The 23,960-nt window shown below is 43.0% G+C and overlaps 4 protein-coding genes across 8 annotated transcripts; 2 read left to right on the forward strand and 2 right to left on the reverse strand.

Annotated features, from left to right (window-relative positions):
* Nucleotides 1-1,281: 1,281 nt before the first annotated feature.
* Nucleotides 1,282-7,394, reverse strand: cnot2 (CCR4-NOT transcription complex, subunit 2). 2 transcript variants are annotated; one of them, XM_070972900.1, is made up of 15 exons: nucleotides 7,350-7,394; nucleotides 6,117-6,245; nucleotides 5,953-6,025; nucleotides 5,679-5,826; nucleotides 5,380-5,562; nucleotides 5,127-5,206; nucleotides 4,445-4,570; nucleotides 4,085-4,209; nucleotides 3,804-3,921; nucleotides 3,288-3,444; nucleotides 3,110-3,171; nucleotides 2,457-2,506; nucleotides 2,266-2,366; nucleotides 1,955-2,099; nucleotides 1,282-1,843 (listed from the first exon to the last, which is right to left on the reverse strand). In XM_070972900.1, exons 2-15 carry the CDS (start codon nucleotides 6,231-6,233, stop codon nucleotides 1,757-1,759), a joined length of 1,572 nt encoding a protein of 523 aa, XP_070829001.1. In that variant the 5' UTR covers nucleotides 6,234-6,245; nucleotides 7,350-7,394; the 3' UTR covers nucleotides 1,282-1,756. The 2 variants fall into 2 exon arrangements, with proteins under 2 accessions (XP_070829001.1, XP_070829000.1); XM_070972899.1 differs by lacking the exon at nucleotides 4,445-4,570 and having other exon boundaries at nucleotides 1,303-1,843.
* Nucleotides 7,395-10,312: 2,918 nt separating this feature from the next.
* lrrc10 (leucine rich repeat containing 10) lies at nucleotides 10,313-11,187 on the forward strand. The gene has a single exon (XM_070973114.1). The coding sequence runs from the start codon at nucleotides 10,328-10,330 to the stop codon at nucleotides 11,150-11,152; it is 825 nt and encodes a 274-aa protein (XP_070829215.1). The 5' UTR covers nucleotides 10,313-10,327; the 3' UTR covers nucleotides 11,153-11,187.
* A 2,190-nt stretch (nucleotides 11,188-13,377) lies between these two features.
* Nucleotides 13,378-16,135, reverse strand: LOC139337102 (seipin-like). The gene has a single exon (XM_070971486.1). The coding sequence runs from the start codon at nucleotides 15,839-15,841 to the stop codon at nucleotides 14,570-14,572; it is 1,272 nt and encodes a 423-aa protein (XP_070827587.1). The 5' UTR covers nucleotides 15,842-16,135; the 3' UTR covers nucleotides 13,378-14,569.
* Nucleotides 15,540-23,791, forward strand: fnbp4 (formin binding protein 4). Of its 4 annotated transcripts, none has more exons than XM_070971485.1 (18): nucleotides 15,540-15,816; nucleotides 16,184-16,378; nucleotides 16,902-16,979; nucleotides 17,107-17,237; nucleotides 18,025-18,199; nucleotides 18,320-18,467; nucleotides 18,653-18,755; nucleotides 18,867-19,205; nucleotides 19,343-19,535; nucleotides 19,674-19,792; nucleotides 19,874-19,978; nucleotides 20,294-20,427; nucleotides 21,424-21,587; nucleotides 21,818-22,122; nucleotides 22,253-22,370; nucleotides 22,560-22,753; nucleotides 22,972-23,129; nucleotides 23,273-23,791. In XM_070971485.1, exons 2-18 carry the CDS (start codon nucleotides 16,255-16,257, stop codon nucleotides 23,361-23,363), a joined length of 2,679 nt encoding a protein of 892 aa, XP_070827586.1. In that variant the 5' UTR covers nucleotides 15,540-15,816; nucleotides 16,184-16,254; the 3' UTR covers nucleotides 23,364-23,791. The 4 variants fall into 4 exon arrangements, with proteins under 4 accessions (XP_070827586.1, XP_070827584.1, XP_070827583.1 ...); XM_070971483.1 differs by having other exon boundaries at nucleotides 15,681-15,816; nucleotides 21,815-22,122; XM_070971482.1 differs by lacking the exon at nucleotides 15,540-15,816 and having other exon boundaries at nucleotides 16,169-16,378; nucleotides 21,815-22,122.
* The last annotated feature ends 169 nt before the right edge of the window (nucleotides 23,792-23,960 follow it).

Raw genomic sequence — 23,960 nt, forward strand, 5'->3', positions numbered from 1 at the left:
AATGAACTTGAAGACAAATTTCTCTGAAGACTTTCAAGAGTCGTATTTTCAACAGTATTGAATGTCTACAGTATATTAAGAGTTTATACTGAAGGCCTTCAAACTTAATGATGCTGCAAAACATCTTTAAGCAGATACAGGTCTTCATGCTTGTCCTGCGTCAATATTAAACCTGTGTATTATCTAGAAATTCATTTCACATGTAAGTGTCTTCCTTCCTTCCACACATTTGCCTGCAAATCTGTACAAAAAACACAAAACAGACTGCGGGAAAAGGACTTGATGAGGGATCGCTGACTTGAAAAAGAGCAACAAACAACACACACACAGTGGTTCAGGAAAGCCTTTTCTGCTTTAATACAAAGAAAAGAAGCTTTTTAACTTAAGAAAATACAAGATTGGTCTGGATTTTTTTTTTTTTTTTTTTTTTGTTCCTCCTCAAATGGTCACTTTTCCGTTTCCTATGAAATGCTGCTGTTGACTGCTGCTCACACAGCTTGAATTGAAATACATCCCTTCTTTTGCTTTGGACTTGAAACTTGGGGGATGACCCTTCTTGTTTTTTGGCTAAAAATCAGGCCTTTCCTTAAATGACATTTTTATTTTGTATTATTTTAAGTGCCCGCAGTGCCATGTGACACCCTGTCCAGCAGATCCAGAAATGTCCTGTCACGTCCACATATTGCATCCATGCTCACCTCATGAAAACCGAGGTACAAGGCAGGGCAAATTACTTCCAAAATAGATGTCATATTATATATATATATCATGTATATATATATTATATATATATACACATATATAATATATATACACACACACATATATAACATATATATATATATATAAATAACAATCATATATACACATTCATACATACATGTACTAATTTATGTGATGCAAAGAAACAAAAATGTACACATTTCTTCCAAAATCGTAACAAAGACTGGAAAGTGTTTTGTTTGCTCTGGAGCAACATCATGTCGCTTTTTAGCTTCTGCGAGGATTTGTCCACATTTGTGGACACCAAAGTTGTCTCCCAGATTTGTGTCCACGTTCGACTGGCATAGAACTCACAGAGAGAGACGGAGGGAGAGGGAGAAAAGTGTGAGACAGAAAAGAGGGCGGTGGTGCAAATTCAGAGGTTGGAGTCAATAGAAAATAAGGGTGAGATGGAAGGGGATGTGTGTGGAAAATCTGAATGAACCCCCTGACTCATAACAAAAAATGGAAAAGGAAAACGATTATCAGGGAGTGTTGACATAAAAAAAAAATCACAAACAAATTTTGTGTTCTTTTATTACTAAATATAGTGCAACAATAAACATTGCATTTCTTTCATCCTGTCACTTGCGTTTGAGGATGTTAACTTTGCTTTCCCCGACATTTTCTGTTCTTAACACTTGTGAATGCGAGGCGTAACCCTGGTTCTGTCACTGTCCTGTGCCACAAGGTCAGTCCTCCTCTCTGCAACAAAACAGGCTTCAGATTCAGAGACGTAAACATAACACAGACCCTGCTCAAAACAAGACAAAAAAAAACAGGAGAAATAAAGAATAAAAACAGAACAAGTGTTGGTGTTTTGGGCAGCATGTAATTTTGGAAAGGCAGGGCAGTTTTGATGGTGGCCTCGACCCCCGCAGTCAAATAGCCAAATCCTCAAGGAAAAAAAACCCAAGATGTGTGAACCACAGCGCCCCTCCTGGACAACGGTGTTGTGTGCAGGAACAGCTGCGGCCTTTGGACTGGTCGGGCCTTAGAAGGCCTGCTGGGCTGGGTTGTAGTTGAATGTTGTTGGCACGTGTGGCCTCTCCTCCAGCTTGTCATACTCCAGATGAAATTCCTTAGAGATGCAATCACAATTTTAACACGATGGCAAAAGCTCTGACGCACTACAAAAAGTCAGGAAAGCTCATCACAGATGCCATTTTGCTCGTGAGAGACAAACTCTTACCTTGGCTACTTTCCTCCAGTTAAGACAATCAAAAAAGTAGTAGGTTCCCCTCTCGTAGGCGTTGGTCTTCAGTGTAGGCTCCATACCGGGCGCTCTTGTTATCCAAACCCGCTCCTCTTTGTGGTACCTCCAGTCCCTGTTAAAGCTGGAGAGTGACGTTACAACAGTGAGTCGCAGAAAATATGAATCTGTCAACAATGTCCAGGTCGAGAAGAAACATTATCAAACTGAAAACTATCAACTGTCAACTTAAGAGTGACAGGTAGACAATATCTCTGCAGCTATTGCCATTCAAAAGGTTCAGTACTTACAGCTCCACTGCTGCCAGAAGCTGTAGCAGGTCTCCCCCGTTCATGTAGTACAGGTAGAACAACAGGTCTTCACCATATCGAGCCAGTTTAATTGCAGCCAACTAGAGGCAGGACGGTAAAGGATAAGAATTAGTACACACTGCATGCGCTTCCTGAAGACTGCAACAAGTTTTTCTGAAGCTCGGCGTTACCTTGTCCCTTATGTGGATATTGGTTAAGTATTCAGAGGGAACGTGGAAGTCTGAAAAGAGAAGCACAAGTGAGTTAGCGCAGTACAATATTAAAGGAATACTGTAGGAGGACTTTTCTAAATTCTCTGTCATGCCGATGGAGAGATGGCAGCAGGCTGCGTTAACTAGGGTGCCAATTACTGTACGTCTCAACAAAAATCTGGATTAATTAAGTACATTTTCACTATTCATCAAACTGCCATATGGGAATGTTTTGCCTCTCTCCTCTCTCCTTCAACGTTCAGTCATCATCTCATCGCAAGCTTCCACCTCATCTTCCCTTTGGTCTGTTTCCACACTCAAATGATGCAGCAGTAGAGCGCAACATAAGCGCTATTGCTTTAAAATGCTGCATTTGAGCAGATCATGCAGTACAGCCGATTCTAAAAAAAATTATGGGAAAGGATTGTGAGAAGTGTGCAGCTGACGATGAGGAGGCTTCGCCTGCTTCCTAACAACTCCTCTCCCTACATGCGCATCCTGTCTGTCATCATAAAAATGTCTTCAGACTGGCTCTCGAAAGCTAATCAGGAGTGCCAAATGATCACTAAAATAAGGTAATTAAAAAAGATGAAATGGCTGTCCGCCCCACATACTTCACGTTAATGTCTTACCAATGTCTTGAGGTCGACATGGTGATGAAGCCCAAGGAGAGGCGAACTTGGGGTACAGGTTTCTGTCAGGAAAGAGAGTTGCCAATAAGAACACCAAAACAGAAGGACTACACAGCTCGAGATGTCTCGAGTTAATGTGTCTATTTTTTCTGTATTTAGGGCAGAGCGGCTCTCTTACTCTGGTGAGTTTAAGTTGAGTCCCAGTGTCGTGAGGTCACTTCCTAGCGCCAGATGGACCATCCCCGGGTCAGTCTCTGCCGCCCGGATAAACGTCAGCAGGCCAATCATGCCGAATTGGTCTGTTACCATTCCTGAGGGAATGTTCGTCACCCGACCTGTAGCAGCAGGATAATTCAGCGTTCAACAAACCGCTAAAACTGGGCTGTGATCGACAGTTAATACTTAGTCTCAATACATTACCTCCATATCTCTAAACCACAACCTGTGCAAGCAATGCAGAGCAAACCAAGCCAATTATTTTTTAACAAGTGATGACCACAGACAGAATAATGGACATATGATGATGGTCTGTATCACAGAGAACATATTCTTTTGGTTTCCACACTGTAGCCTATCCAATAATTATCTAACACCAAATGCAGGGTAGAGAGCCCAACTGCCTCACCCAAGTTGTGCGATTAAGAAGGGATGTCTCAGTGGAATTGGAGCAATACGATTGGCTGAGAGGTCTCACCATCGGGCAACACCTGGATCCCTTTCTTCTGGTTGTTGTTCTGTGCTGAGGCCGTTTTGTCTCCGGGAAACTTGGGCCCATCTGCATTAGATGTGCTCTTGCTTGTGGAGTTCAAGTTCTACGAGGAAAACCAGTTTTAAACAGAAAAATAAAACATATCAGTACATCATTATTTCTGATGTGTAACCCTGACACAGAAACAAAAAAAAAACGAGGAAAAAAAACAAAAAACAGACATCCCGGCAGGCTGTGTCGTGCAGACGTCAGTGGCTCACACTTACAGTTTTGCTGTCATCGTTGTTCAACGTGGGGTCCTTATAGTTTGGGCCAGGCAGTGCAGGGAAGTCCTCGTTATGGATGGAGAAATCCTGTGTCTGTTCAGTTGATGGCTTTGTCACCATGCCAACTTGAAGATGATGATGAACACAGTGAAGTAGAGATTATAACTCCCCAAAGTGTAATAAGAAATAAATCAAAACAAAAGGGTATCATAAACAATTCCTGTTTCTGTCCATCAAAAGAAAGCCTTGGCCCACGTGCACTCAATCAAGAAGCTGATATTCCTTTCCTCTCCTAGGGGAACCTATCGCCTATTGCTTGTGTAAAAATAAGACATTTTTTCAGGCCTACTAATGGCCTACCATAAGGAGCCCGTCCAGCCAGTGGGTTGAGCACCGGTGTTGGGTTTCCAGTCCCTTCTCTCCGACTCCTGTCTGCTAACGCAGGGAAGTCTGAGAGATCCAGTCCCGTTACATTTTCACTCCCATCTGCAGCAATAGGAAGAATACGAGCTTGTAATGTGTAACGTCACCTTAGACATAATTTATCTGTGTAATAATGCGGCAGTTATTAACTTGATAATCTACTTTCATTACACTGCAAATGAAAGAAAAAAATAGCCCTCCCCTGAGTAATGACTGCTGACCAAACTGTCACTCTCTGAATCAACATTCAAAATTAAAACAACATAGAAATTAATTGCACTTTTACAGAGTTTCAACCAACAAAATGCCCAGATTCATTTCAACTGATCCTCTCACTTCAAGAAAACGCTGCTCACTGCATTTTACAGGAAACAAGGTTTCAACAAGTTTGTTGTGGTACTTTTCGGTAATAGAGAGTGAAGACGAGACTAATGAGAACTAACAAATAAATAAATAAACAATGTCTCTCTAAAGTATTGTGCAGCATGGTGTCCTTATGAAATCTAATTCTCACTGTGGTTTTTGTTTAATCTATTTTTAAAAAACATCAGATTGCTGCTGCTAATAAACCCCCGAAGTACTGACCCGTGGTACAACTGCCTCGATCAAACGCACTAACCTGTGCCATTGAAGATGCTGCTTGATAATGAGTTGTTTATCCCAAAAGCCTGATTGCGGTTCATACCAAATCCTGACATGCTGCAAATACAAAAGAAAACAAAAACAAACGATAAGCTTCCAGCTTCCAAACATTAACTCTCCCAAAAATGAAAATGTCTGTATCAGTAACTGCAGAGGACACAAAACAGCAGATCTGTCCGAAGGATGTTTCAGACGAGTGACCACGTCTGAGTCATACAGGGCTCGTCTACCTGTTTATGGTGAATGGCTGGCGTGCTGGTTGCTGTTTGGGCATACAGATGATACTGGGCGAGCTGCGGTTGGGGCTGCCCAGCCCCGAGCTGCCCATACTATTGGTCCTGCCGCTCATTCCGATGCCTTGACCGACCTGAGAGTGGTTCAGCATGTTCCTCGAGTTCATCGGCAATGTCCCCCTGTTAGAACACCATCAGGTCTGATTTAGTGGATTTACAATTTTGTCATTTCAACTTGTAAATTGCTACAAACTGAGTCTGCAAACTCACAAACAAGTGAACACCTTTACACACACCTGCTTGGTGATGGAGGGGTATGGAGGGACATGGTGGGGACCCCCGTTGTGGGGGTGATATGACTTGGTAGCTGCGTGCCTTGTGTTAGATTTCGGTTTAACTGAGGCGTATTGTTCCCCATACCCCTTACCGAGAAGCCGAGTGCACCTGCAGAAAGACATGGAAGAAAAACAAATGCTGTCAGGCAACTCAAAGAAGACGCTTCTGCAAAATGTGCCACATTCAGCCTTTCAGTCACCCCTCCTGAGTGACTATAGGGAAAAGCACACTTACTCTGTGGACCGTACAAACTTGCACCAAGCTGCGACAGCTGACCCGACGACGATGGTGAGGGAGAGGAAAGCATCTGGAGGAAAATGTGTGAGGAAAGGACAGAGTAAGATAACAGGAAAGCTCAGGAAATGACAGAATTGTGACAATGCGGCGAACAAACTCACATCTTTGTCCGATCGATGTGGGAACATCGACGGCTGGTTGTAGTACATGCTTTCATCAGTAAAGTCGTTATCGACTACCTCGACGAACTCTACAAATTTCTTTCTAGCACCAAACATGCCTTTTGTCACCTGGAGAGAGAGCAGAGCAAAACTGCTGTTAGACACGTTCAAGAGAAAGAAGTGAAGAGGTAACACAATACACTTTCGTGGTGACCTTGGCATTTCCGATCGCAATACACTGTTTCCTGTTTGGAAACTAATGCTGCAAATATCACCACAACTACCTAAATGTCACCTTATTATAGTTTAAATGTTGCACGGCCATTAAGATTCAATCATTTCACCATCACAGACAGCATTGCATTTTATTTATTTAGCATCTGCTTGTTCCAGCACTTCACTAACTCTACATAATCCTGACATCTAATTAAACTTTTCAAACACAGGACTATATTGTGCGCCTTTAAATCAAATCACACATCATTTATTCTCATTTGTTTGTAATTCACTGTGCCATACTTGGCCTATTGGAGTTGTTACAGTAAAGTTTTGAACAGTGTGTGTCTACTTTGTGTGTGTACACGCATATGGGATGAAGATGATGAACTTCCACAACAAAATAAAGTATTTCTCTTGTCTATAACATGTGTGAAATAAATCGCTTACAGCAGAACTAACCTTTCGTTTCCTCCCTTTTAATCTCCTCGGGGTATTAGTGTGTCTTAAATGCTGAACAGTTCACAAACTTGACACTGTTGAGAAAAATAATAGCAGCAATGCTAACGCGCTAGTTAGCCAACACTGGTGTAGCTAATGTTAGCAGGCTAACTGCTTGTAATCAATCTGCGTTAGCTTAGCTAGCTTAACGTCAGTTTGCAAGCGGGCTACCCCAACAAGGTGCTAAATACCTCAACATACCGAAACCTTTCAACTCGAAAACACACTGCCGTAGCTACCAAGCAGCAGTCGCTATCAGGCAATAATTTGGGCCCTCTCTGCCTCCATATATCCACAGTCAGCTGTCCGCTTCCTCGGCTCAGAGTACGCTCCGTTTGCAGCCAGCAGCAGCAGTAGTAGCAGTCCAACCAGCAGCGACAATCTGCTGGAGCTACAGGCTACAGACTCGCTCCGTATCGAAACGGAGGAAAACGGGCACATAAAGAGCTCACTCCGAGGGCTTACACGTGTACCGAACCGAAGTATTATGACGGAAAATAAGCATAATATCCTCACCGCATCAATTTCCCTTCTCTTCGTTAGATCCAAGATGGCTGTGTGTATTCTGAATCAAGAGCAGGATAGCCTTTGCCCTCTGACCTTACAACCCGTTGACCACTTCCGTACACAAAGCCGTCAGTCTCACAGGCTGCTGAGCAGGGCGACGACCAATGAGCCGAGAATGTGTGTACATATATTATGCACATGAATATAAATGAGAGCAGAGCTGTCAAGCCTCTGCCTCCCTCCTGCGATCATGAGCTGTCTTGCTTTGTAAAAATACTGAGCAGGCACTACAAAGGATGCCTCTTTCAATAATAATGTCAGAATATTCAATATATTCAATATAATAAAGATACCTATTTGTTTCTTTTTGCCGTATTCTCTGGGCCTCGGATAAGGGTGATAATATACTAAAGGGGAAATTAGTGCCACAGGAAAGTTGAGGATTTATTAGCAAACAGGCAAAGCAGGATACTGCCCAGGGTATCAACAGGTTTGTGCTAAATTATTTTCAAAATTATTTGTTAGTGTACATTACAAAAACACAATGTCAGCGATCATAAGGGCCTTACGCCAGGTTTGTTCTGATCTTGAGGTCCCATGTGAAGAGGGACCCTGTATTAAAATCATAGTTCCCCTGTAGTAAATTTGGCAAAATAATATGTTAAGTTACTCCTTGGTGTAAAAAATATTCTCTCAGTTTGTCCCAACATGTGCTTAACCTGATTTCACGATTTTCTTTTTTCTTTTTTTTCTAAAAGAAGCACTGTTTTTAATGTCAGTAAAACTGTCAAATTTGACATAAACAGTAACTGCAATCTGACCGCTTGTCATCCGTGGAGAAAGAGAAACTTTATCTACTTTGTGAAATGCTGTCATCATGTTGTAGCAACTCTTTTTTTTTTCTTCATCGTCATATCCCACGTTAGCAGCACATTGACTGATCAGACAGTTGCTGAGCACCTGTGCCCGACAAACTGACATAATATATTACAAAAACTCTCTTGTGGGACATTTCAAGCGCTCTTGGGGACATTTGTTGACCATGGGGCCATAAGCAGGTGCTAAGTTTGGACTGACTGACTTACTTGCAGGATACTCGTTAATTGTAACCACATTTTAACTGGGGTGGCTTTCGCTACTCTCTCTTTCTTTCAGGTTGAATTTTAGGCTCAACTCACTTTCATAGCTAACAAGAGCTATTATGGTTGAACTTGAAAGCTCATTCTTCACCTTGGACACGGCAGCTTAACAAAATAAAATTGTCAACGCAAGCTCCAACTTCTTTCAAAGCTTTCAACCACATGTCATGGCCTTCCTCAATGGTTGAGGAATAAGGTCTAAATGGCTTAGTAGACTAAACTGCTGAGGAAAGCCATGGGGTGAGTTTGAAAGCTTTGGAAACATCCTTTTCACAGTGAAAATTTTGACTTGTCACAGCAGAAAGAGCTGCTGTAACTAATGACATTAATGATGATGCCATCACATTAATAACCTAATGCCAATTACACCTGTACTTCTCCTGCTGTGACATACCAAAATGTCTGTCTATTATCATTATTATTGCTACATAGGTCTTTCTGCGTGCTCGGCCTGGTTGTTGTGTGTTGGAGGCTCTCAGGCAGTAAGTGGATAAGGAGAAGGGCAAGTGCTAAAAACAGTCTGTCGCTGAGTGAAAACAGACAAGGGGTAAACCTCCCGATAAGGAAAATGAAATTCCTTCTCAGTTTTATCTGGTCAGAAAATAGCCCTAATGAAGGAATGCAAGATATCACGGGCAAATCACACCTCAGGCAGGTAGAGATGACATGTCACTTCTCACAGTTATGAACTGAGCCTCCCCAACAAGAGATAAGTAGGAAATGATATTCCACTTTTCAAACTACATGCCTGTATGGAAAACCAAAACACGAGCACCTGATCTTAGAAGATTTTTAGAGTTGTTATGGCACTAAAGTCTCAACCCCACAACGACCACACAGTCCATGTCCAAGCAATTCAAATGCGGTGTTGGCAAAACACAGATCTACACACGCCCTCCACCGCGCTTCAGAACACTTCTTCGTTTTCCTGGGACTTTGTTAGAATTTACTTCCCTTCCCTGTACAAACATTTCAAAAGATTTACTACAGTCTAAATCCTAATAAAACACACAGACTCCCTTTTTGGTCTCCCTGTGAACACTGACAAATTCTTGAGATCGTTCCACAGCAGAGGCCCACTCGTCTGGCCCGGTGGCACAGACCCAGAACTGGTCTGACCCGATTAAAACAGAATGTAAATGACCTTCGCTGCTCTTTCATCACAAAGCACGTCTTATGCTTATCCATGGCACGCTGCCCCTTTCTGTCTCTCTCTCTCCCACCTCTGTCATCTCGGAGAAGAAGGGGGGAAAGTCATTAGGCACAAATGGGGAGGAGAGAGCAGCTAGTGGTTGCTATCACCATGAATGTCAGGGCAAAGCTCAGAGCCACTGAGAGATAGTGAGAGGGCTGCGCTGGGGAATATCTACCCAGAGAATACAATACATTTTCAGCTCATTAAGTTGGATAAACAAATGGCTTACTGTAGGAGATACTGAGAGTCATGGACATCAGCAGGAAAACATTGGAAAGTAGGTGTTTTTCAATTCTCATTATGATCATCTTTACACTTATTGTGTTTTCTATTGTCTTCTTGACCACTGTCTCATTGTAAATAACTCACCTGCATAGCTTTTATCACAGGAAAGGGTGGAATTCAGCATCATAATCGTGTAATTGCTACATACAGCTTCATATGCTGCATTACAAAGATGCAATACATTGTGACAAACTTGTTTTGTTTTCACATTTTGTCAAGATCAATAATTCCAGAGGGCTGCGGTGGAGGAGCATTAATGGGACGCCATTAAATTTACGTGAAGATGCCAACAGCCTACCTCAGTGCAACCCTTGTTCGACACTGAGTTTATGTGGAGGACCAGTGGTGTGTCAGAGACCGGGAGTAAGATGGGTAACGCCATGCGAGGCATTGTTGCCTTCATTCCTTCAGAGCGTTGCCAACGCTTCTTAGTGGGGGACCTGAAGGAAATGCCACTTGATCGGACCCTGGACCTGAGCAGCCGACAGCTGCGTCGGCTGCCCGTTGCTGCCTGTGTCTTTGATGAGCTGGTGAAGCTTTACCTGAGTGACAACAACCTCAGCAGCTTGCCGGTTGAACTGCAGGGCCTGAAGAAGCTGCAGCTCCTGGCCCTTGACTTTAACTGCTTTGAAGAGCTCCCAGCAGCCGTTTGCAGATTGCCCCAGCTCAGCATCCTTTACCTGGGTAACAACAGGCTTTGCAGTCTCCCCAAAGAACTGAGACAGCTCAAGGAACTTAGTACTCTGTGGCTGGAGACTAATTGCTTCACTGTTTTCCCCAAGGTGGTTTGTGAGCTCTCTAATCTCAAGACCCTGCACCTCGGTTATAATCAGATACAGAGTTTACCAAAAGAGCTCAGTGGGCTGGAAGAGCTAAGAAGTGTCTGGCTTGCAGGGAACCAGCTGGCAGAGTTCCCACCTGTGTTGCTGGAAATGCACTTTCTAGCCGTCATCGATGTGGATCGCAACAAAATACGCCGCTTCCCAGGCCTGTCTCACTTGCAGGGGTTGAAACTCGTCATCTATGACCACAACCCCTGCGTGAATGCCCCGACGGTAGGTGAGGGAGTCAGAAGAGTTGGGCGCTGGGCGGACAGCCCGGATGATGAACAGGAAGATGATGGGTCTAAAGCAGCGAGCGAGACGACAGCAGAGGTCACAGAAGCACGCCCTGAGGAGGAGCTCGATATGTAGGGTCAAGGAACAATGTGACCTTCAGCTGTGGTGAGGCCTGGCGCTACAGGATGACGTTCAAGTGGAACACTTAGAGCGGAGTGGCATGTCGTGCATCAGGCTGACGGTTGGTCCATATATGGTGAGGCCAATTATATGAGCTTTAATATAAGACACAAAGTACTCCAAAAACAGGGCCTGCGTGAAAGGGTAAATCAGAATCCTGAAATTTAAAAAAAAAAAAAAAAAAGCTTCATATGTTTGGCTACTTACACTGAATAAACTAAAAGTGTCTTATTTGAATTTGTAAAACTGTGTATGCCTTCAAACGATTAGTTGCAACAACAGTGACATTGTGAATTGCTATTATTTATTGTATGGAGCAGACATATCTTAGAAATTTCATATAATTTTACAGGTTGTGTCTGTGGGATCAACAGGGTAACAGTACCGGCAAGCTTGTGTCCCTTAATAAATATTAGTATTGTGTTTTGTTTGCAGAACAGTAATACATTTATGCTTTTCTGTTAAAATGGCCATGCAGTTAGTTGTTGCAGAGGCTTTACTGTGGGTCACTTGTGAACATAACCATTAAATCAACAACAGGCATGAGATTGCACCATGTAAACTCAAAGGTTATGTGTTAGTTCTTACTTTATAGTGCAGGGACTGACAAAAAAAAGAGGATTCATTACACAAATTCTTATTCCACCAGAGCCTGAGATGATATCTGTACCTGCTGAGGCTAAATACAGTGAGGATTTTAATACCAGTGATGGATGGTTTAAGTCAATTAGTGCACTCCTTATCCAGACCAATGCATAATTCATCAGATAGATTGGGGCTGTGGCTTTGAATAAAGACTGCTAATGGGCCTTAATATCATCGGCATAAGGCTCTGACCTGAAACAGATCGGAAGTGCAGCTTTCCAAATCCTCAGTGTACCAGGAAAATGTTCTGTAAACAAGATTAAATGTCATTCCACAATGGATCACTTTGTGCGTTTTGAATCACTTCAAAAGAAATGTAGGAAAGTTGGAAAGTTAAAATGGGTGCAAACCAGCCCTTTTGGTAGAAATGTGACGATTTAAAACACACTGAGCGACTGTATTTCCAGCTTGATCATAAAAACAGATACTTAATTGTGCATGTTTCAGCCAGAGGCTCAGTGAACATATAAAGACATCTTTCTGTTTTATGATTCAAATACTGTACGGGACATATGAAAGATGCACTCCAACATTTCACTCACAGCAGCAACAGTGAGGAGATTTGGGTTCAGTGCAATGCCACAACACAGTGAGGTGCTTCTGAATTTATGTATCGTTGGTGCGTAGTTTGACGTGTTTGAAAGAGAGCACAAACACAACATGCCTCCACTGTAGACGTAGAAAACTCCCAGTCATCCTGGTATGAAGAGTTCATGTGGACAACAAGCTGTCTGTGTAATTGGGCTGATGTCTTGCTGATGATCTCTTTCATGAAAGATTCCTTTCATGGACTTGGTGACTTTGCAAACTGTGTAACTGTGCATTTCATTTCTTTATTGCATAGAAATGTGTGTATTTATGTTGTTTAATCATTTGTTTTTGATTCCACTGATTAATTTTTCAATGCAAATGTCACTGTTGGTGTTACAATAAGCTGATTAACTATAAATGCAAAAACTATCAATGTATATGACAATTGATTGATTTTCAGGATTTGTCTAAAAATATTTGGTTTTAACCCATTTTTTATTTGTTTTTGTAATTTTATCTGAATAACAGAAAAGGGTACATCACAAACTCATATATAAAAGCAGTATGACTTTATCTAAAGTGTCAGCGTGGTGTTTACAAAAAGAAATGTTTGACAACTTTGATTTACAACAATGATCATTGTGAGGTAATAGATAAGGTTTGCATTAGTGGATAACTGTCATAAACTTTATTTTATCAATCAAAGTAAGCTTTTTTTTTCCTTCAAAAAAATCATCTTTTTTCAACATGGGAAATAGGAAAGAAGTAAATCTAAGTTATCCATGTGTTTGACCTGATTTTATTTTACATTTTGAACATGGAAATGCTCAGATCTGGGTCTTGTGGGTCTTGATGTACATTTTCTGCAAACCAACTTCTTTAAAGCACCAAAAATGAACAGATCTGTCTGTAGACAAACATTCTGTTGATACTTACAGCCGCTTTATTATTTGACAGGGATGTCACCGAACCTTAAAGAAGAGGCAGTAAAGACAGAGAAGTGTGCTGTTTTAATTTATTCAACAGATTATGAGTGCATTATGAGTTCAACAATATCTTTGGTACAACATTACACATCCATACAACTTGCACAAACCCTAAGCTCCCCAAATACATGGAGTCACACACCAACAATTCCTGCAACACCTCCACTTATTATGTGTAACAACCAGCAATTTCAAAACAGTAACATCACTTATTCTCCTCATACTGCATGTTCCTTGATGTTAAATACAACCATATTTAATTGACAGACTTTGTAACAAACTTATATTACTCAAAAGACCCATCCAAAACACCTTGGTGCTTTGTTGTAAGGAAAAAACACAATAAATACAATTTTAATAACATTAAAATGCAGAGAGGAAACTGCACTGTAACAGACACTGAAGAAAAACCTGATGGAATGAACGGCAACTTTGTAAACGCACTGACGCCTTGACGAAATGTGCCACAGCAGTTAAGTCACCCATTACATTGAGACAGAGCGTCTCTATTTGCACGATGAAGAAGCAACAAATTCCTTATGGGCCTCAGGCTGGACCTGTTCCACATTTAGGATTTTCTAGGAAGTTAGTAAAAACAAAGACGCTTGTTTAGGCACATTTTCCAAATCGAATTGCTCTGAGAGAACCTCTGAAATACAACGAACACAAGGCTTGTTTGTGTGTATCCTCTAAAAGGGTGTGAAACACTTTTGGATATTCCAACTTCCAAAAACCAACTTAAAATTTACTTTCAAGTATGGGGCGGCTATTTTCGGAAACAGAATCAAACTCTCCTGATATATGAACTGGCAATCTAGACCTAATCTAACTGATCTGATCTAACTGTTGATGATGCCAAATTTCCTGTTGGACAAGGTAGAGCTGGAATGTTGTATCTCCTGCTTTGGCCATAATTTAAACTCTAATGGCACAAACACAAGACTGCAGAGAGGCTGCTGTCCTTGGAGCATGCTTCCTAGTGAGCAGACAGAAATGAGCAGTGAGGTAAAGTGTTCTCAACGCGAAGACAATAAGCTGTAATTAGTTAGCTAACACAACACGAGTATTGTTATCACATGCATCTGTGTTCAGGCCAATTCAAACGATCAATTATCTGCCGAATCACATTCACTTCTGCTGAAGTGAGTGACGGGGCACTGCGTTCCATGTGAGCTTATACAGATACTTCAGCTGTGTGCAGCGCCACGGTTCACAGCTTCATCCACGGTCCAGGTCTCTGTCGGAGTGCTGTCTCACTCTGCTGAGGCATCTGGCATCCATCCAACGCATCAGAGCTGTCTGTCTCCTCTGACCCCACAGAGTCATGAGACCCTTCCTCCTTGGTATCTGGTACATCAGGCCCAGAGGCATCTGGAATCACTGAGGGCTTCTTTGACGACGGCTCCGTCACCGTGTCATTTGCTCGGAGATCAGATGCCTCATTCACAGATCCAATCACTTTAGGCGCACTGAGTTCCTTCTGCGAGTTTTCCTTCTCCATGCGCTTCCGAGCCTCCTCTCTCCTCTGCTGGAGACGGGTGTTGTCTCCCATCATGACCCTGACTCTCACTTGGTCTGGAGGCCAGAGGCCACCCCATACAAACTGCAGGTAACTGAACAGCACAATGACGCTGAGGAAGGCAAAGTTGCTGGCCACGCCAATCACTGCAGACGTCAGGGGGAAGTTGTACAGAACATACCGTATACCAGTGAAGTAAGCGTGGATACGGAGCTGAGATGAGTAGATCTGCACTCGTTTGGACTGGATCTCAATGACTGCACCGACAGTGGGTTGATAAGCATTTGTCTTGTAGTCTGAGAAGAGCTCAACTTCTATGAGCTGCTTCTGCTCAGCCATCCCAGTCAAAAGGAAAGGAGAGAACAGTAACGTGGTCAGGGTCTGCAGAAGGCTGGAGCGGTAGTGCAGCATCGTGGACCGTCTCACTGATGAGACAGTCTTCCCACCTTTGGTATAAGAGGACATCTTGACCATGAACATACCCAGCTGTTCATTTACCGGGGACTCTGGCATCTCTAACTCCAATGACACTCGATAAGGCTGTCCGTAAGCCATCACCTGGTCCCTCTCATTCTTCATGAAAGAGATGTTGGCCGTGGGGAATGAACAAAGTGCTGACTCTGAGGCATCACAATCAGAGGTGTAGTGGAAGTGCACAGGAGTGGAGAAGCTGACAGTGGGCATGTAGGAGTAATAGAAGCTTCCATAGAGAAAGATGGACACCCAAAGGAGCAGAACCAGGACACATAACAGGATAGCAGCCTGAAATAAAGTCCGCCGGGCTTTTAGGAGTGTCACAGATGCCACATCGTGCAACCAGTGCAGAACCGGTCCCATCGCACCACCCATCGTGTCTGATCCAGAACACACCGACCTTCTTCTGGTCCTGGTCTGGGCAGTTGTTCCTCCTTCAAGCCCTGCTGACTGCTGCAACTGCGGTGGGTCCTCTTTATGTTCAGACATTAGTGGGTGGCTCCCCTCCGAAACTGTATAACGTTAATTGCTTATCTTCGCCCTCCCATGTCTACACTGTTAAACTTAATAACGTTACACACTCGCTTAGCTTTGGCAATTTGTAGCTTGTGAAGCTAGTTCGTGCTAGTCACGTCCACAAGCTATGTCAGCTACTCGACAAAATCAAAATATCCTTGACTTTTACTTAAAGGTTAAACATTAATGTTTCCTACTGACTCGTTCAGAGGTACCTAAGCTCTTTAGCATCGTAGCTAGCGTTCCCGCATAGCTGCTGCTACACACAAAAACACGACCTTATGAACCGGAAGTTGTTACCTCATTTTGTGGCAGTTTGAAGCAGCCGAGGAGAGCTGCAACAACAACGCCAGTGCAGGAGCAGGCCTTCAGACTGACAGGCAGCGATGGGGAAGAAAAGTCGCCTCACCGGAGGAGCGGTCGGTCGGAGAACGATCCTACAGCTTTCGCCCCCCGGGCTCCGTGGTGGGAATGCCGGAGAGAGGGAAGAGGCGCCCTCGGGATCTGATGGTAATTTTTTAAACATGTTATCCGTGGCTTGTAGCCATAGGCTAACTTGATACTAAATACTCTAGGTGTGAAGAATGGGCCCACCTGGCATAAAAAAATCGATTCACCTATCGAAATTTAGCTGCCGAAATTAAATACCATCGATTCACCTTCACTAAGAAATAACTTATAGTCGCTATAGCTCATTAAACGAGACCGTTGTTTTTTCGTTTAATGGATCAAGTAGAAGCTATTGACTAGCGTGCTAAGCTAGCCGTTAACAAGCTAGCTAGTTACTTCTTGTGAGCGTGCCAATATAGGCTTATGGCACATAACTGAACCATTTACCCCAAATGTGATTAATCTACCTATCGCAAATACCGTTGCACTTTACTTGCTTTATCTGTGAGTATGAAGACAGTGCCCGCATGGGTGAGTAGCATTACGTTCTGACGTAAGATGTTTGCTAGTGAGGGAATGCTTGTGGCTAACGCTAACGTTTCAGCTAGCATGCTACCGTAAAATGTTATCTTCTTGGCTGCAGATGAACAGGAGGGTGATGGCCACAGATTCGTGAGAGAAATACGCACAAACATGAAGGCTCCCACAGTAAAGGCCACAGGTAAGGAAACTCTGTGCGTGTGTGTGTGTGTATGTGTGTATGTGTGTGTGTGTATGTGTGTGTGTGTGTGTCCTTCACAATTGACCCAAGACGTAATTGAACAGAGTTGTTTTGTCTCGCCGTGTAGAGGGGTTGTCCTTGCTTGGAGCCTATGAAGATAGTGACGATGAGGAAGCTGGAGACTCTCAACGTTCAAGTGCAAATTCTCGGCTCAACCAGTCAGCCGACATAGACAGTACATTGGCCAATTTCATGGCTGTGAGTATAATTTGCTGTATCTTAAGCCTGTTTTGGTCGCTGGATTCTGAACCTGTGTTTATGTCAAGCTAGTGTTTTCTATTAGATGTATACTTTCAAGATACTTAAGTTGATATTCATCAGTAAACTTATTATTATTAGTGACACATTGGAGGCTACAGGCTGCTGCATAGCCTTTATGTATGTATGGTTCACAACAACAAACACATTGTTACTGTTATATATGTAATTGAGGTGCATAATGAAGCAACTGCTGTGTACCTTTATCGGGCTTAGACCTGTACAGAAATGCATGTTCCTGTTTCGGTTCTGTGTGATTTAAATGAAATAGTACGTGTAACAAGTGCATTGAGATTAGCCCAAAAACACAGAAAAACAAATGGAGAATAAACAGATTGTCTCTATCCATCATTTCATCTGACCAAGTGATAGGCCAGCAGGTTATACAAAAAATGAAAATGCTCCAGAGTTTCTTTTAAAATGAATATTATAATAACTCAGAATGAGAAATTGGACAGCTAAGTATGTAGCTGTGAGCTGAAAGGGGAAATTATAATTCGATCTACGGGCCAATTGTGGATGGTACAAAGTTGACTGTAGGTTTTGGTTTCTTTCATTTCAAATTGATTTAGTGTACGTTTCTAACTTGGGCCTAGTTTTTCTTACAAAAAAAAAAAGAAAAAGAAAATCACATTCATTGTGGTTCATTCTTAGCACTGAATTTTATTTTATTTTATTTTTTTGGTCAAAATTCTAAACTCCTGTTGCCATTTTTTTCTCATCACAGGAAATTGATGCAATCACCACTCAGCCAAGTTTAGATGATGCAGTATCTCATTCTTCAGTCCCAACTATCGCCCCTCCACGACCTGAGGCTAATACTCAGCAGACAGCTGGCAGTGAAGAACAGAATCAACACACCACAGACTTTGAGTACAATACTCAGTACTCACTAGCCGGAGGTAACTGGTGTATTTAAGATCAAGTGTGCATGTCCTGATGGCCCCTCCTGATTAAAAATGGCCATCATTTGATTTGGGGCTTCTCATGTAAATGTGTTTTTTTTTTTTTTTTTTTTGCAGTGGGTGTAGAAATGGGAGACTGGCAGGAGGTATGGGATGAGAACTCTGGCTGCTACTACTACTGGAACACTCTGACCAACGAGGTGTCCTGGGAACTGCCTCACTATCTAGCTGATCAGGTGCAAAGCTTGGGGCAGTATGCCAACAGGTACGAGGAGCTGAGGCAAAGTATTGTCACGACTTTATGAATAACATCTTTAAGTTGAAGCCTTATATAATCACTGTACTTACAGTACATAATCTGAAGTACACTTGTTTTCACTTTCCTTGGTTTTGTCTCCAGTAAAGAAATTCAGCTGTATATGATCTATTTTTTTCTGTTTTTCTTTGTAGCACTAGTGTCAATGGCAACGGCACAATGCCTGCAGGTTATCACACAGAGGAAAATGCTGCAACTGTTGCAGTGCCGGCATCAGTGAAAGAGACCAAAGTGAAGGCAAGTTTCGTTTTAGTCCAATACAAATATGAATCATCTTGATTCCGTGGTGTTCAAGGATTCTTTCTCATGAGTTTTCTTTCATATTGCCCTCGTTTTTTTGTCAAAAAGGAGGTAATTGAGAGTGTCGTAGGCCTCACAAGCGAAGAGGAGGAACGCCGTGGAGTGGCTGCCTCTCTGCTTGGGCCTCTGATCCCCTCTGAAGTGAAAGAGGCAGAAGAAAAATGGAGAAAAAGACTGCTTAAAGGTGTGGATGAGCCTGAGAACAGTTTGGATTCTGACGGGGAAGGTATTCGCCCTGCAGGATCCCCGTCTGTCCCTCTGCAGGAACCCGACTCCACTGTCCAGAAAGATATTTGCACCAAGAAGCAGTCAGGTGACAACTCGGATGCTGAGGAGGAGACCGAAGAGGACACAATGGAACTGGAACTGGCTCTGGAGAGGAAAAAGGTGGGGGTTTCTTTCAGTGTGCAACTCTGAGCTCCTGTCGTCGAGCTGTTATTTAGTGTACAGAAATGGTATTTCAAAATTAGTGGCGAATGTTATTGTCTGCGTGACCTTGCTCTAACCTGTTGTCTGACTCTTAGGCTGAGCTAAGGGCGCTGGAGGAGGGTGATGGGAGTGCAGGCGGCTCCAGCCCTTCCTCAGAGACGAGCCAAGAAACCTCTGGTTCTCGTGGTCTTCCACTGAAGAAGAACCGCTGGAAGACTGCCTTTCCCTGTGCTGCCAGCCCCGACTCTAACAGCAGAGGCTCAGACCTACAGGAAAACACGGAAATGGGTGAGTCCAAGTAATATCACATGGGAGGATGGCTTACATGACAGGAGAGGGTGAAAATACATTCAAAAAAAATCCCATATTTAAATGTTTTTAGGCAAAACTTCTTGCATACTTAAATGCCTCTCTTATGTCCTGTAGCACCTTCTAAAGTCCTGGAGAGTGTCGCAGAAGGAGAAGACAAAGAAACAGACAGCTCTGATGAGAAAACTGTTCCAAAACCTCCAGTTAAAGAAGAGGTGGAAACACCTGAGCTCAGGGTAAAAACACGTTACTATTACTCACCATAATAACTGTGACAATATCTTTCAAAGCATGTTTTTGATGCTGAAAACATACAGTTTCAGATTGGACAACTGGCTAACACTCTAACCAGCAAGATGGAGTTCCTGGGGATAAACAAAAAAGCAATCTCAAACTTTCAGTTGCTTCTCCTTCAAACTGAGGTGAGGGGATACTGGTTGAGTTTTGAAGCAATATCATCCTAGCTTCCACGTGGAGCTGTATCCCAGTGGGACTTCTAAAATATTTAACGCTTAATTTTCTTTCATATCATTTTCCACACAGCCATGTGGTAGTACTCAATATTTAAAATTCTCATAATAATCCATCACAGTGTGTCATTCTGGAAACTTGCTGTAATTACTCTTTCATATTACTTATCTATCTTGTGGCTCTTCTGTCTTTATCTGTCTCTTAGCCCATACTGTTATCTCACTCCTGTCTCCTGTCCTTCCCCTCTTTCTTTTGCCTCTCCCCAGACTCGTATTGCTGACTGGAGGGAGGGTGCTCTGAATGGGGTCTATCTTCGCCGCAGGCTGCAGGAAGCTGCCGAACACATAAAATATTACGAACTTAACGCCACCCCTAAAGGCTGGTCCTGCCACTGGGACAGGTACGCGCTCCTTACCTTTTCACATCTCTAAACTCCCTCGTCCCCCAAAATCTTACCGTGTGACTACAACCCCTGCAGTGCCGAGGTTGCAGACTTTGTAACATGACTTGGGGAGAAGCTAAACCAGTCCGAGAGGATCAAAATACTTACCAGACTCTTCAGGTTTCTTTGATGCAATCCTGGCACTCTGCCTTGCACGTACTGGTAAGGGAGCATCCACTCTGGGCCAGCCTGCCTCCTGTTAAATATACCTGCCACAGAGAGGACTCCCTGTCCCTGTAACACAGACTCTTAAGCCCTTTGTTGTGAGGGCACTTTGTAGACTGATTATGGGTTCAATCAGTGGAAAAATTGGGAGGCGGGGGTATGGTAGGAAGGTTGGTTCCGCGGGAGAGCTTTGCACTTTACAGGACTACAACCCCCAGAATGCAATGCAGACAGAGTGATGCCCTGGAAGCGAGGAGTGTCACGCATCAAATAAAAGGTGAAGATGGAGCAATGACGGGAACCCAGCAGGTCAGACCTACTCTATTTCTTATGTCTTCCTGTTTTTTATTTTCTTCTTTCTGATGTAAAATGAGTTGACTGTGTGCTTGTTATTTTCTGAACTATGGTTGTTGATTATGATGGTGATGATGATGATGATGCTTCCTTCCTGGCGTCTTCCTGGGAGGGGGGGAATGATTGTCTAAAACGGAACAAATGTGACAACCATGGTGTGAGCTGCTGAATGCCACTTTCAGGACCTAGAGATGATTTGTTTTGCTTTCTTTGTTTTTGAGAGCAAGGTGGGTTCCCTATCCACATCCATAACCACACTCTAATTGGGCCCTTTTGGATGGCTAAAGTTGCTGTCCATACCAACAATCCTGCCCCCCACTGTGGCCATTATGTCCATTCTCTTGCCCCACTGTCCCAGGGTATCATGCCACTCAGCCAGTTGTTAGGCCGGCCGTTGAGACTCTTGCCCTCTATCTCTGTTGTCCCACTTTTTAGAGAGCACAGGCGGTATTTCTATGTGAATGACCGGACCAGTGCCTCCCAGTGGGATTTCCCAACAGAGGAGGACAAGGATGAGGACCTGAAAGGAAGTCAAGATATCCTGACACAGACGTCCAACCAAGGGGATAACAAAACATCATCTGCATCTGCTGCCACAGGTCAGTCTGTTGCAACTATTGCCGCTCCTTAGACGAGCCTGTCAAGTGTCGTGTGTAATGACTTTAGGAATCAGAAGTGTATTAATGTTCCTGTAAGTTTCCTTTTGAACATGTGCCTGCATAATGCTCAGAGAATATTGCTTTGCTGTATTAAGTGCATGCAGTGATAAAAATGCTATCCTCACTAACATTCCATGTTACTTTTTTTTTTTTTTTTTTTTTTTAAGCAGGGTCTTCTGCTTTTATCTCTCCTGCCCCACCACCAGCACCACCACAGCCCAGTGCATCATCCTTTTGGTCCCCATCCCAACCTCCTCTTCCTGACAGTCCACCTCCACCCTCCAACCACCCCCCTCCTCCACCTCTCCCCCCAGGCTCACCACCTCCACCTCCTCCCCCTCCTGACAGTGATGGAGAGATCATGGAGGTGGAGATGGAGATGGATGATGATAATGACGGGGAGCCTCCAGCACCTGGAACTGAGGAAGACAGCAGTGGGAGGCCTCCTTTACCTCCAGGCACTGCTAGCATGAAGGTATGAGAGTAAAGTTCCTTTTTTAAGTGTATTCTTGTTTATGTTGCACCTGATAATGCTGCATGTGTGAAGTCAAAATAAAAGAGGACAGCAGCTGTTAATGTTTATTATATCGCTTGTCATTATACAGATTGTGGAGTCGTTGGGCCCCCTGGGGAAGGGTCAGAAACGTAAAGCTGGCCAGCTGAATAAAGCCATTACTATTGGCAGCAGTCCCATTCTCTACACCCAGCCTGCTGCGAGTGCAGGTAAAAAGATATCCCTACACAGTGTCTGCAGTTATAGTACACATTATATTATCATAATGTATTAATTACACTGAGTAAAGGCACACCAGTGTTACATTTCACCAAGGCAGTGCTGAAGTTAGGGTTGTTAAAAAACCTCTAACTACATTTGTAAGTGTTTACCCAGTAATGTTTTCTCTGTGTCTGCAGCCCCTCTAATGTCAGCAACTGCCTACTGGGGTGTGCCGGCTGTCGCTGCCCCTTTAGTCCCTTGCGAACCTCCTCCACCACCTGTCCCAGCCCTACCTCCTCAGCCGCCACTGCCACCATCCCAGCCACCCTACGAGCCACCTGGAGTCAAAGCTGTGCCCACAGACAAGAGCAAGAAACCGAAAAAGGATAAGGTTAGTATTGGAGTAAACATTTTACATCAAGTGTTAAAGGAGGGCAGTGCATAAGTTACAAAAATCTGTTGTAATATCAGAAATCTTCAGCATTGTCTGTTTCCAGTATAAATCTTCTGTATTAATTTTTCTATCCTTCTAATTAAAGGATTTAATATAACATACAAAAGAACTGACCATTTCAAAAGAACGAACATTGTCCTCTTGTTTCTCTGTAGTCAAAGAAGAGCAAGATCAAAATGCCTTCGCTGGTGAAGAAGTGGCAGAGCATCCAGAAGGAGTTGGATGAGGAAGAGAAAAGCAGCTCTAGTGATGAGGACAGAGATCAGCTTAACAAGAAGAGCATTGAGGAGTGGAAGCAACAGCAGTTCATTACGTATGTTTATGTTTGAATGGACTAAAGAAGAGAATAATTCTAATGACATAGCTGTACAGTGTTTGTTTGAAGTCTCCTGGTTTCTTCTGATTATTCCATTTTGGTTACCCTTCACTAAATGTATATATTTTTTAATTCCACAGAGGAAAAGCTTCAAAGAACGCTAACTTTGAGGCACTTCCTGATGACTGGCGGCAGCGATTGAAGAAACGGAAGACGACGAATAGCACGTAACATTCGGCCTGGGTCACACACTGCCCAGTCAACGTTTTTTAAAATCCACTCCAACCATTACCATAAGGTCATCCTTCCCCAGCTTAAGTTTTCTTTAAGTGATATGTGGACTTTCTTTGCCATTTTCCTCGTTCGTGATGGATCCATTTAGAGGCTGTTACATGGCTGGCCATTGAGTGTCATTTTCGTGTTTTTGTAGCCACTGTTGTAAATGTGCCAAATGTTCCTCAGAAGTACTTCAACATTTTGTAAAGACCCCACATAGATGACCACCACCGTTTGTTTGGAGGGATTATCTATTTTATTGAGCATTTTTACAACTGTGTACATAAACTGTATAATGGGATAAGCCATGTTTTTGGAAGGGGAGGGAACACCACTGAACTTGTACATTTTGTAAGAAGTTATTAAAGTGTTTTTTTCAAAGATATTGCTTTAGTTGTTTTTTATGTTATGTCGTTTTTAATAGACATAATGTCAAAAAAAAATAGACAGACTGCAGTTTTATCGTGATATATTGACAACTTCCGCCATTCCTACTGCCTCAGGACAAACCATCTGTGGGGGGAAAAAAAGGAAAAAAAAAAACTGTCTGTG

This window comes from Chaetodon trifascialis, chromosome 10 (genome assembly GCF_039877785.1).
Source record: "Chaetodon trifascialis isolate fChaTrf1 chromosome 10, fChaTrf1.hap1, whole genome shotgun sequence".
NCBI lineage: Eukaryota > Metazoa > Chordata > Actinopteri > Chaetodontiformes > Chaetodontidae > Chaetodon > Chaetodon trifascialis.

Coding starts and splice junctions, on each gene's coding strand:
- cnot2 (XM_070972900.1), bottom strand. CDS start 6,233: ATGTTTGGTGCTAGAAAGAAATTTGTAGAGTTCGTCGAGGTAGTCGAT. Junction 5,563..5,678: donor ACCCCTCCATCACCAAGCAG/GTGTGTGTAAAG, acceptor GTGTTCTAACAG/GGGGACATTGCCGATGAACT. Junction 4,210..4,444: donor GGCTGGACGGGCTCCTTATG/GTAGGCCATTAG, acceptor ATCATCTTCAAG/TTGGCATGGTGACAAAGCCA.
- lrrc10 (XM_070973114.1), top strand. CDS start 10,328: ATGGGTAACGCCATGCGAGGCATTGTTGCCTTCATTCCTTCAGAGCGT.
- LOC139337102 (XM_070971486.1), bottom strand. CDS start 15,841: ATGTCTGAACATAAAGAGGACCCACCGCAGTTGCAGCAGTCAGCAGGG.
- fnbp4 (XM_070971483.1), top strand. CDS start 16,255: ATGGGGAAGAAAAGTCGCCTCACCGGAGGAGCGGTCGGTCGGAGAACG. Junction 16,980..17,106: donor TCCCACAGTAAAGGCCACAG/GTAAGGAAACTC, acceptor CTCGCCGTGTAG/AGGGGTTGTCCTTGCTTGGA. Junction 20,428..21,423: donor TGGTCCTGCCACTGGGACAG/GTACGCGCTCCT, acceptor CCCACTTTTTAG/AGAGCACAGGCGGTATTTCT.